The sequence below is a fragment of the Rhopalosiphum maidis genome, chromosome 4 (genome assembly GCF_003676215.2).
Source record: "Rhopalosiphum maidis isolate BTI-1 chromosome 4, ASM367621v3, whole genome shotgun sequence".
Taxonomy (NCBI): Eukaryota; Metazoa; Arthropoda; class Insecta; order Hemiptera; family Aphididae; genus Rhopalosiphum; species Rhopalosiphum maidis.
This window is the reverse complement of record NC_040880.1, coordinates 43,128,236-43,141,139: the sequence shown is the minus strand read 5'-3', so window position 1 is coordinate 43,141,139 and position 12,904 is coordinate 43,128,236. Positions and strand designations below refer to the sequence as shown.

General features: G+C 30.4%; 1 protein-coding gene across 6 annotated transcripts; it reads left to right on the top strand.

The window, feature by feature from the left end:
* The first annotated feature begins 681 nt into the window (after window positions 1–681).
* LOC113558951 (zinc finger protein OZF-like) lies at window positions 682–12,368 on the top strand. 6 transcript variants are annotated; one of them, XM_026964540.1, is made up of 6 exons: window positions 713–921; window positions 4,191–4,422; window positions 4,521–4,934; window positions 7,586–7,837; window positions 10,765–11,016; window positions 11,101–12,368. In XM_026964540.1, the coding sequence occupies exons 2-6, from the start codon at window positions 4,203–4,205 to the stop codon at window positions 11,691–11,693; spliced, it is 1,731 nt and encodes a 576-aa protein (XP_026820341.1). In that variant the 5' UTR covers window positions 713–921; window positions 4,191–4,202; the 3' UTR covers window positions 11,694–12,368. The 6 variants fall into 6 exon arrangements, with proteins under 6 accessions (XP_026820340.1, XP_026820343.1, XP_026820344.1 ...); XM_026964539.1 differs by having other exon boundaries at window positions 682–921; window positions 4,221–4,422; window positions 10,765–12,368; XM_026964542.1 differs by having other exon boundaries at window positions 682–921; window positions 7,670–7,837; window positions 10,765–12,368.
* The last annotated feature ends 536 nt before the right edge of the window (window positions 12,369–12,904 follow it).

Below are 12,904 nucleotides of genomic sequence, written 5' to 3'. Positions count from 1 at the left end.
AACAATACTTTAATTGGCCATTGGTAATAAATATTAAATAAAAACACTAATAACAGTAATAACTAATAATAGTACCTATTTAATATATCCATTTAAGTTTAAATATTTGATTATTTTGATTTCATATTATTAATATTATTCATCTGTGATCTCTACAAGTAATCAATGTAAATAAATAATAATTAATAGAATAATAGGTAGTAATAGCATAGCAGTACTATACTGTCATATTATATAGGAAGCCATGTAAGCGTATAATTGTTTAAATACAATATTCTAGACTTGAAAGGTGGTTACAGATTTTAACTGTTGATGTTTAACAGTAATGAACGTGGTTTGACGATATAAAAATCAACTTCTGTCAGTTGTTGTACATAAAAAACTGTGAAAAATGTGTAATAATAATAATAATAATAGATTATTTTTTATATATGTATTGTGATGCTGCATAAACGTAAAAAACCGAAAGTCTTTTATAATAGTCAACAGACGTAACGGCGACGGCCACCCTCGCCCCCCACCCATCGTATTATTTACACCCACTGTCGAAGCGGAGTACGCAGCCATAGTAAAGAGTAGAGTGCGTTAGTGCGCATGCAAGGAGTTGCGCGGCGGCTGTCGGTTATCTAACCTCCCAGGCAAATACGGTGCGGTGGCGTTGCGGGCGTACAAAGACGATGGTACCTCCGCGGTAGTGCGACAGAGACGGACAACCGAACCGACGCCGTGCCTGCAGTGACGTCATTCCCCCTCGCCCGTCAAAATGGCCGCACAATCGATCGTGCCACCACCGACGAACGCGTTTCTCCGTCTCAAACGTCCGCAAATAATGTCCAAAAGCAGTGTCCGCGCCGGCAAAACGGGCGTTTAGAACGCGTTGGACGTCTCCGCACCGGTCACCGGCGTTTCCGAAGGCATACGGTAAGCAAAACCAGTGGTTTCCCGCCGCACAGCGATGGGCAGGGTTGTGAAGGGCTTTTTTCCCATCTACCCGCCGTCCGCCTTTTGTCGTGTGGCGGCGGCGTAACGTTTTTCCCGTCTACACACACCCCTGCTTGCACTCTCCGGCGTCGCCGTGCTCTCCGCGTTCCCTGCGCGCCCGTCTCCCGACGGCTCACCCGTTCCACGGCCGATCGCCGTGCCCGCAGACGGCCGTCTCGACGCCGCCGCCGCGTACGCCGTGCCGCATTACAAAATGTCGGACGCGCGCGATGACCGGCCCGGGCCTCGGCGCCATTTTGGCCGGTCGCGGCGGACTCGCGAGCCCGTAGTTGGCCGCGGCGTTGTATTATTACGTTGTATTATTGGCGGCGGTGGCGGCTCGCTAGAGATCCATCGACGACGCATCAAAAACGGCACACTCGGGGGGGCCTTTTGTGAGTCATTACGCGCGTCAACGCCTGGGCCAAGCCCAAGCATTGTGCCGCGGGTATTGATTTTTTTTAAGTCTCTCACTTGCCGAGCGCCCAATTTATCCAGTTAACCGCTTTTCCTATTTTGCCGTGCCCGCGTCCTATTCTATGTCTGTGCGTTTTTCTTCATGTATACAATACATGAGTAACACATAATATAACGTATTTGTTGATTTACACTCATTCACACATATTCATTATACATCATATCATAGTATACTCTTAACATGTATGTGTAAATGTGATGTGTGTGTATGTCTGTGCTGTGAGTGTGTGAAACTCCTTTTTCGTTGGCGGCCGTATCGTCTAGTCGAGCCGTTGTGGCTGCTGCCTGGTCGTAGCATTTGCTAAAACCGATTGCTGTTATACTCTTCGCCATTCGCGCTATATGACCTCGATGCGCATTAGGCAAACTGCTTAAACATTATAGGTAATTATCTCTGTACGATGATGCTGTTGTAGATTGTTGGTCAAGTCTCCAATATTAAGTACAGTAAATATGGTTTTTGTTAGATTTTCATGACATATCTTTGTCCACTTCAACAAATCATATTTGTTTTGTACTCGATGATTTATATTTGATTGATTTGTGTTTAATATCGAGTATTAAGTCTGATGGTTAATTTATTTTACCTTGTTGGTAAAAATAATAACACAATTTAACTATTGTAAGTTATAATTTATGTAACAGTATTAGAATAACTAGGAATTTAATATTCAATATTATAATATTAGTTTTTATGATTATATTTATTACCTGTATTGTACCTAAACCATTTTTATTTTAATTTTAATTACAATTATATTATAGAGTAAGAGTGTAATAAGTTTTGTGTTTTAATTAATTTAATATTTCCTATCATTTAAAAATCAGTAAATATAAGAAATAACAAAGTTTTATTTTTACAGACATTTAATTTTAATTTTTCCCCTATATATGAATACAATTTTCCTAAGTTATTGCCCTAGTACAATGTATGTCAGCCTTAACACAAAACCTATTTTTATTTTATGACTTATTAAATAATAGTTTCCATTTTTGTTCCACTAACTATTTCAAATCTATGTTAAAATACCTGTTTGCATCACATGTTGCCATTACTAATTAAATTATGATAATTGAGATATTTTGTACAAGTTATGTTACTGTAGCTATATATACCTATGCGTAGTAATATTCATATTGAATCCATTTATCACATGTTTAAACATATTATAATTACATTTGTTCAATTATTTATTATACAGGTATCTATGTCATGTATACATATGGTACCGGTTTGTTATACCATTAAGCATGATTTAAGGTATAATCCTACATTAAAGTAGTACCTATATAGTTTTTTTTTTTTGTTCCTTTTTTAATGTAGTCATCATGTTTGATGTTATATTTATAACATATCGATTGCTGAGTTACTAAGTTCTTGGAATGAATCAATTTCATAATTATCAAAAATACTAAACTAAAATATCTTTTACAAATAATTACAAAGATTAAAAAAAAAAAGTTAATTAAGTATAGTTTCTACCACTTTAATATTCATTTAATCACTATTTTGGTGTCAACATTTTTTGAATATTTTTTTGCACCTTACTTTTGATAAAGATTATTTTTTTACATTACCTATCTTTTGTATTATTTAATTATTTTGAGATTATTTATAGAAAGTAAAACAATTAAAAGTATTTTTCTTGGTTTTTATTAATTTTAGTTAATTATTATTAGAAGTTTAATTTAATGTAAGATTAATATAAACAAAATAAGTTTTATTAACATATTTGACATGATTGTATATGATTTAGATAATAATTGAATTAATTTCTGTAGTTCTGTTCAATATATAATATAAGAATATACATTTTTTGAAATGGTTAACATAAATTACCATTTGCTTTTAGAAAAATTAAGCTAATAATTGTGATGAACTATTTGACATACCAGTGATTAATTTACTTACTCTGTATTTTCATAAAGTTAAATATAATTTTGTTGTGGAAATAATGTAATTTAAAAATAACACCATGATTTGAAACAAATAATATATTTAAAAAAAAAATTATACATCTGTATAGTGTCACAATAACTATTATCTTTATTAGGTCACTTGTGGGCTTATGACGGATAATATTAATAACAACTAGTATAATTATTAGTTAAATAATGATTATTATACAATAAAAAGTAATTGCAACAACTGAATAATCAAAATAATAAGTTAAGAATAATACAACTAAATATTATTTGACTTGATTTAAAATAGTCAACATGGATTATTATTGTATATTCTTAATTTGTAATTTAAATTTATAAAAAAAGTTAACATTTTACAAATTAATTAAATTGATAGTCTACACAATTTTTTAACAAATAAAAAGAATATAAGTATATAACCAAGAAATAGTCGGTTATTCTTAAATAAATAATTTAATTGGATAATATTTTAGCAAGATATTTTTAAATCAAGCGTTAGTGTTTCATTTTCTGATATATTGTTCAACATTTTGAAATTACCTAACCAACCTAACTCTAAATAAAATGATAAAAATATTATAAGATTAGAAATTATTACTTATTTCAAATTAAACAAATTAATGCATAGTACACAATACTATGATCGAAGGATTATTTATTTATGATTACAATTAATATTAAAATTGGAGTAAATAGTTATTTTTATTTTCATATACACGAGAATAATAGTATGTATTAGTTAAATTTTTAATTTATAGACACTGACATAGGTTATCATAGTATTTTGTTTTTTGTTTATATTGAAGGGTTTTCAACTTATGATCTGTTTTGCTCAGATTAACATGACTGAAGTGCTGAAAGCTAGTGAATTAAGGGTCCCGATGCCACCAGAAAATATGAGCATAAATAGAGATCGAAGCGGAGAACATCATCAAAATATGGATGGTCCACCACAGCCTGCACATGCTCATTTCACACCTCCAACTTCAGTGTCTGATTTAGAATTACTGCAGCATAGAGTCAATTGGGGTACATTCAGTAAGTCATAATAAAAAAATAGTATATATTATTATTTATTACTAAGCAAATTAACATCTCTACAAATTAAAGAACTATTTTTAACTTGCTTTTTCCAGGCGACCCTACAAAAGTATGCTCCAGTCTTATGCTTCAACTTGGAGGAGCTGCAGCAGCTGTTGGTTCAGGTCAAGGAGGTTCGTCTGGTAATAATCAGACAAATGGTAATAATGAACGCCGTACACACATCACAGGCTCTAGTCTCATGTTACAATTGGGAGGAGCAGCGGTAGCGACTGCACCGAGTAGCGCATCAGGCGGTACCCAAATATCGGGTTCAAGTGGTGAACGCAGAACCCATATCACGGATTCACCTTTTCATTGTGACATATGTGGAAAATATTTCTCCAGAAAAGATCATTTCAAAAATCATGTAATGTGGCACACAGGTGAAACACCACATAGATGTGACTATTGCGCCAAAACATTTACACGCAAAGAACATTTGGTTAATCATGTGAGACAACATACTGGTATGTATAATTTAGAAATTCACTTTTCAATTTATTTTGCTTAAACATAAATTTAGACACTAAGACGTCCATTATCTAAATATATATATTTAATTATTATTTTTTTACAATTTTATTTAAAAGATAGAGTGTAAGAAATATAATCACTTCAATGTTTTTCCATCTTCGGATTCATACAATTGGTCCAAAAATTAAAATTATACCTACCTACCATCTTATAACTCTTCAATATTTGTACTAAACCATTGATTTTAATAATTTATAGGTAATTTGATTAGTTATAGTCTTCTAATCAGTTGTTTTGTTTTTGTTTATAATTTTGTGTGCGTGTGTATATACGTATATATTTACAGAAGTACTAACGTATATGTATATGAATTTGGGGTAAATAATGATATTAATGTTATGTTATTTCATTAACTGTTGGTTCTAATTGATAATATTTTATTCTGTGATGAGTTAGGTAGGTGTATATAGATTTGTTGAATTATTGTTTTGATCTTCAATATTTGATATTTTATATGGATTTTATTCATTGATGCAGCATTTTTTATTTAATCTTTTGAATTTTGTCATAAAGTTGTCATCGTTGTCTATTTATATTTGTGAAATTCAAGTGTAACAAATTGGAATTGCACAACCCTTGGTACTTATTATAAGGTATTTTCCTAAATTATAATTTATATGTTCAATTGATTAGTTCCAAATTATATATATACATTTTAAATATGTTTTTGTTCAAAGCAATTAAAGCTAACTATGTTTATATATTGTACAATGGAACTAAAACATGTTTATTAAAAATAAAGGGGAGAAATTTAATAATGTATTGTAAAGATGATACATTTTGATACTGTTAATCTATCAAAATTATGTTTTCAAAAGTGGTTTCAAGTTTTAAAAAATATTTCATAAATAGTTAATATTTACAATATTTATTAATAGACTTATTGTATTATAAAATTATACTGTAGTTAACATAGACAAGTAGAGTAATTTAATTTTTTAAGTCATACAATTAATCATATTTTCTGTTAAAGATACATCTTTAATGCTTTTTATGTAATCAATGAAATTATAGTTTACCTGATGCATAAATATTTTTTTCTATTAAACTCAGTTTAGAAATATTGAAAAATTTTTCAATTTAAAATTTAGTATCATCAGTTAGTTATTATTTTGAATTTTCATAATTCTGAGTAATAATTAATAACTACTAAGGTATTTTCTCATCGATAACAAATCTCATTTTTTTTTTTTATAATTTTGGGAGTCAGCATATTGTTATAAGAATTGAAGACAAAAAGAACTTGATGTGCGTGATTTTCATTATTCTTACACTTAATCTGAACATTAATTTATTAAATATATATAATTAGTTTGTAGTTTTCAATTGCACTAGAGCGCTATATTTTGTTTGTTTTGTTAGTTCTTTAAGGGAATTATGTTTGAATTTATTTCCTATGGTAATTTTAAACATTATTCTGTCCTTTCAGTTCAATCAAATGATTGCACGTTATAAACAACAATGTGATTTAGGATGATTACTTAAATTCTATGACATTAAAACATATTTTTAGGATGAGAATATCAATATGTTTTTTTTGCATGATTTTGTGTTAGTAAATTAGTCTATGTTTATTTTATTGATTTAATTAAATTATAAATATTAGTTGATGAGATTAAAATCTCATGACTATAAAATTAATTATATCAATTTTTTTAACTTAGTGAAATTGCAGATTATATATATATTTTCAAATTTCTATTTATTTGGTGCGTAGGTTATTATATCATGTATAAAATAATTAAATTTACCCATAATAGTTCCAAGGGTTGTGTGTCACCGAGATACAAAATTTGTTTACAATTTTGATGTTTTGATGTACTTACTGCAGTAGTCTAGTTCTTTGAAAAATATGAACGGTTTATAGGTGGTATACAAAACGCTGCCGAATATTCTATGAACATGGAGCCTGGTCCTTCTACTTATCGTAAGTTGTATTGCTCTTTAAGATTACATTCTTCCCGTTTTTTTTTTTATTATTGTTTTTTTTTGTTTTTTTCGTTCCATTGAGTTTTCTTTTCCGTTTTTTTTTTTTAAAAAAAAAATTATTTATATTTTTATTGGTTGATAGTTTTTAATTGTTTCATTTTCGTTCAGGTGCCTGTTTGTTTTAATTTTGTTTATTTTAAGCGTATCCGACAAAAATAATGAACCAAAAACATGATGGTATTTAATTTGAGTTCATTTATTTTGTTTCACAAATGCCTTATTTTATTAGGAAGATATTGATTAGTAACCTAATCAATAATGTTGTGTGCGTGTCAATAATATTTGTCGATGTCCTGACTTCTGAATTAGAATAAAACAAGCAAAATAGGTTATGCAACACTTTTGGTATTGTATTTTAAAAAAATATATAGGAAGTGTTAAGAATTAAGTATTGATATTATTAGCGCTCTAGTGTAATTGGTATATAGTGGACCAATAAAAATTCATTAGTCTAAGTCTTCTATTTTTTATATTATTCTGAAGACTTATTAAATTTACATGAAGAATAAACATTTTTTTATGAGGTAACTTAAACTAAAAAAGAGTTTTTTGTCTTTTGACATTTAGCTAATATGTTTATTGGTCCACTGTATAGGTGAAACTCCTCACCACTGCAATTACTGCCCAAAATCGTTCACGCGTAAAGATCACATGGTTTACCACGAGCGTCAACACACAGGAGAAACGCCGTTCCCGTGCCAGTACTGTCCGAAGGCGTTCACACGCAAGGACCATTTGGTGAACCACGTCAGACGTCATACAGGCGAGTCACCACACAAATGCACTTATTGTTTAAAAGTGTTTACGAGAAAGGAGCATCTGACCAATCACATCCGCCAACATACGGGTGAGTCACCACACCGATGTCACTTTTGTCCTAAAACCTTCACGCGTAAAGAACACCTTACTTGTCATATTCGTATTCATACAGGCGAGTCTCCGCATGCTTGTGAATTCTGTAATCGTACTTTTACACGTAAAGAACATTTAAAGCGCCACATGCGCCAGCATATTCCCGGTTCTGAGTATAATTGTCTTATATGTGATGAAACTATGCCCACCAAAGAGCAATTGCTTGAACATATGGCATCCCACCCACAAGATTACCCTTATGTATGCACAGATTGTGGGAAATCATTCAGGCTTAAAGGAAATCTTTTATTTCACTTACGTTCCCACCAAAAAGGTATGCCTATGGATCGACCATTTCAGTGTGATCTGTGTCCTAAGGATTTCATGTTTAAAGGCCATCTAGTTTCACATCGCCGTAGCCATACAAACCCAAAAGTTCAAACTTCATTCCCAGCCACAATTCAAATAATTGGAAATAATTCATTTGTTATTAAGAATGGTAAAGAAGAAGGAGAATTAGTTAATATACATCAATTAACTAATCAAGCAGAACGATCCATACAATATGATATGTCTCATAGGCGTAATACAGAAAAAAATTCTCATTTCCCTGCTACTATTCAGATTAGTAATGGTTCATTTGTACTCAAAGGTTTGGTAAAACAAGAAGGTGATGGACCTGAATTAATAACTTTACATCAACAACAGCAAGATGGGACTAGCATTCAGTCTGCTCAGTTAGTTAGTGTGGGAACGCAGGTTACTTTACCATCACCTCAGAATAACGAACACATAACTCCTCATTCTAGAGCTAGTTTACTAGCAGCTGTAACATAAATAAATTAGTGAACAATTAGAACATGAATGAGAATAAAATATATTTCATAATTTTCAATAGGTCAAGTTTGGTGTTCTTGTTCGCTAAGATAAGGTGTTTTAAAAAAGAATAGGAAATTCCATATCATAAACATAAAATAAAAAGTTAACAAAATAGATTAAAAAATCTATTATAATTCTTTGATATTAAAGTTATCAATATATATTATAAATATATATTTTGTATCTATTTAATGAATATATTATTATTTAACAACAATATATTATTATAGAATAAGCTAACATTAATATGAAAATCTACTGCATTGAGTTAATGTTAGAATCTTTTCTTTATGTATAAGTTACAGAAAATTATGTATAATTTTTTTTAATAATTTCATGATTATTAATTTTAAACTGTAAGTCCTTAATGTATATGTTTATTTATAATATTTTATCTTAGACTATTATTAATTGGTAAAGGTAACAATATTTAACGTTGATTTATTATTTTAGAATTATATTACCTTAAACATTTTCCAGTCTTATGTAAATATTAATAAATTATTAATTTTACTATGTAGAAATCATAATTTTTTTGGTTTTTTATTTTTTAACTTTTTTTATATTTTAGGTTTTATTTATTTAATTATTCCATTTTACACATTATTGTGAATCTTATATATAATTAAGCATCAAGAATTATTTATTAGTTGATAAGTTTTTCATTTATTTTGTGATCGCACACAACATAGTAACTGTGATTTTTTTTTCCCCATCTTTATGCCAGTCAAAAATTTTTATAGCACTTGCACACAAAATGTGTTGATTTGTATATATATACATATATTGTATGTATTTATATATTTATATATATTGTGTGTATTTATATATATATATATATATATATATATATACACAAAATTACCTAAGATATATTATTTAATAACATGCTATTTATAGTCTTAAGTTACAATATATGACTTATTATTGAAAATCTCTCTCTCAAAAAAAAAAATGTTCTTATTTTATGTGCCCATTTATGACACGAAATTCTTATCAGGATTAGTGAAAAGAACTCAACGGTTAATGCCTATCATTTATCCATTTTAATTAGGGGGTTCCAAATTGTCGGTTACGCCTATAGGCATCAAATGGTACGCCTAACCAAATAGAAAATTAAATGAAATATTTTTGGTTAAAATGAGCATATTATGTCATTCTAGGGGCTAAAGTTGAGATATAAAGAGCATCAAAATTTTTTTTACTATCATTATCTTCACTTGAATATTATGTTTTACTTTTTAATCATTTAAATATACCGTTTCTAAATCAGTCCATAGACTCATTCTCAAGTCTTGCATCACTTGATTAAAAAATATAATATATTTAATTGATGTTATTTGTATAGTGTATTAGTTGTATTAAGTTACATTAACGAGGGAAAATAACTATTTTATGTTAATTTTGTTGTTCTGTATCTCCAAAGCTTAAAGCTTTTGTGTTTGTTACAACTAAGATTTAACAGCCCGATTATAGGAAAAGTGATTTACAGGTGTACCATTGTTGTCTAAATAAACATGTTTTTTTAAAAAAAAAACGGTTTCAATTGTTTTGCAAAATTATTAAGGCCCTTGCATAAAATTCCTTGAAAGTTATCTAGTAGATCTTCTGCACAATATTGTGGTAAATGTTAGTGTGGACCAAATCAAAACCCATTTAACTTACAATATTAAAAATATTTATACATATATATATATAAATTTATGTATGTATGTATCCATGTATGTAGGTATATATAATATTACACATACATAAGTGTATATATGTATATATGTATATATAATTATAATTGTATTTATTTACAAATTTGGTGATAAAAAAATTAATAAAAAAGATAGAAGAGGAATGAGAGAGCAAGCCTTTTAATGTGACCTTTTGCAATCGGTTGGTGGTGTTAGTCTTAAGTGGGCACTAAAATAAGTTAACTTTTTTTATATAAATATATATATATACATATATACTTAAATGTTCAGTGTGTGTGTTTGCGTGTGTGTGCGTGTGTTCGATTGATTGACATGGGTTTTTGTTTGGTCCACTGTGTAGGTGAAACACCTCACCACTGCAATTACTGCTCGAAATCGTTCACGCGTAAAGACCACATGGTTTACCACGAGCGTCAACACACAGGAGAAACGCCGTTCCCGTGCCAATACTGTCCGAAGGCGTTCACGCGTAAAGATCATCTGGTTAACCACATCAGGCGGCACACCGGCGAATCGCCACACAAGTGCACATTCTGCATGAAGTCGTTCACCAGAAAAGAGAACCTGACCAACCACATCCGTCAGCACACTGGTGAGTCACCACACCGATGTCATTTTTGTCCTAAAACGTTTACGCGCAAAGAACATCTTACTTGTCATATTCGTATTCACACAGGCGAATCGCCACACGCTTGCGAATTCTGTAATCGAACCTTTGCACGCAAAGAACATCTGAAACGTCACGTGCGCCAGCACGCGCCGGGGGCAGAGTACAATTGTATCATCTGCTCCGAGGTGTTCTCTGCCAAGGAACCGTTGCTCGAACACATGTTGACCCATCCCCGCGATTGTCCGTACGTGTGCACCGACTGCGGCAAGGCGTTCCGCCTCAAGGGCAACCTCCTGTTCCATCAGAGGTCCCATCAGAAGGGCATGCCGGCCGATCGTCCGTTTCGGTGTGATCTGTGCCCCAAGGATTTCATGTGCAAAGGACACTTAGTGTCGCACCGGCGCAGTCACACCAATACTAAACAACAATTTCAGTCTGGACAATTTACAAAAGACCATGGCACCAATGCCTCGTTCATGTTGAAACACTTGATGAAGCAAGAGAACGTGTCGGAAATGATCGGCCTGCATCAGCCCCATCCAATGCCCCAGCACTCTGTCAGTGTGGGCACACAAGTTGGACTGCCTGTTCTTCCTCCGCCTCCAAACCTCCATCTTCCCCCGCCAACCGCCGCTAGCCTGTTAGCCGCAGTCACGTAAACTTCTTGCAGTTCGGACATGACGACTTTTTATTTCCAATTTCGTTCTGTTTATTTTCGCTGAAATTTTTTATTTATTATTTTTCACATTGAAATCGTCATTCATTTTTATTTATTTTGTTTTTTTTATTTCATAGATTAATAATGTTTGGATATTTTTTGTCAGAAAAATATGATTTTCGTTGGTTTTGTTTTATTTAAACATTTTATTTATTACTACATTTACAATTTCGTTTGTTTGATTTTATTAAAAATATGAACACCTCTGAGCAACGAACCCATCTCGTTTGTGATCATAATATACTCATATGTATAATATATTCACGGTTATAATGGCTTAACTTGTATTGCGCGCAAAACTTGATAACACTATCAGCATATTGGTGATATGTGTGAGAACCGATGATGATCTCATTAAATTTTCAAACTTGTGTTTTGAAATAATTGGAATTAATATTATTTTGGTGTATTATTACCATGTTTTTTTACTTGGACAGTGATACTATTGTACTTTGGCTTCTTGGACTGTGCCTTTGAAGCATTAATGGCACTATATATAATAAATTTAAAAAAAATACAAAATAATAATTATTCTAGTTTTTATTGGTAGTACGAATAAATTAATAACACCTATTAGGCTCGAAATTAAAAATAAGTTTTTATAATGAACTGTATCATGTTCATATTATAATACTATACTATTAAATTTATTTTAAACAACATACATAATATCACATCTTGTAAGTTCATTAGTATTAATAATTCATTTAAATTGAAAATCTTAAAACATTTTATTACTTAAAATTCTAATATGATGATAAATTATCTCATAAATAATATACAAATGTATGAAATTAAAAAATATTAATTTTGAAATATAATTGAATATATTGATTGCTTTATAAATTTTAACTACATATTAGTAATAATGAATTCCTTTAATTTCATACATGTTTCATAACAATATTTTTATAGATTTAAAAAGACACATTATATTATAATATACTATAACCTTAATTAAAATTCTTAAGTTCAAAAATAAAATAAAAATATTAAAACACACTTTATGTTCAAAGGAATATAATAACCAATAAATATGATTTATATACAATTAAATGTAGGCTGATGTTTTATGTAATCTATTTTAAATACTAAGTACACTGAGAAATAAATTCTTAAAATAAAAAATAATGTGTCATTAACATAATATGC

Excerpts from the sequence above, each read along its gene's own strand:
- LOC113558951 (XM_026964538.1), top strand. The coding sequence starts at position 4,203 with ATGATCTGTTTTGCTCAGATTAACATGACTGAAGTGCTGAAAGCTAGT. Across the intron at positions 4,935-7,585 it reads TCATGTGAGACAACATACTG|GTGAAACTCCTCACCACTGC; the intron begins GTATGTATAATT and ends TCCACTGTATAG. Across the intron at positions 7,838-10,764 it reads TCACATCCGCCAACATACGG|GTGAAACACCTCACCACTGC; the intron begins GTGAGTCACCAC and ends TCCACTGTGTAG.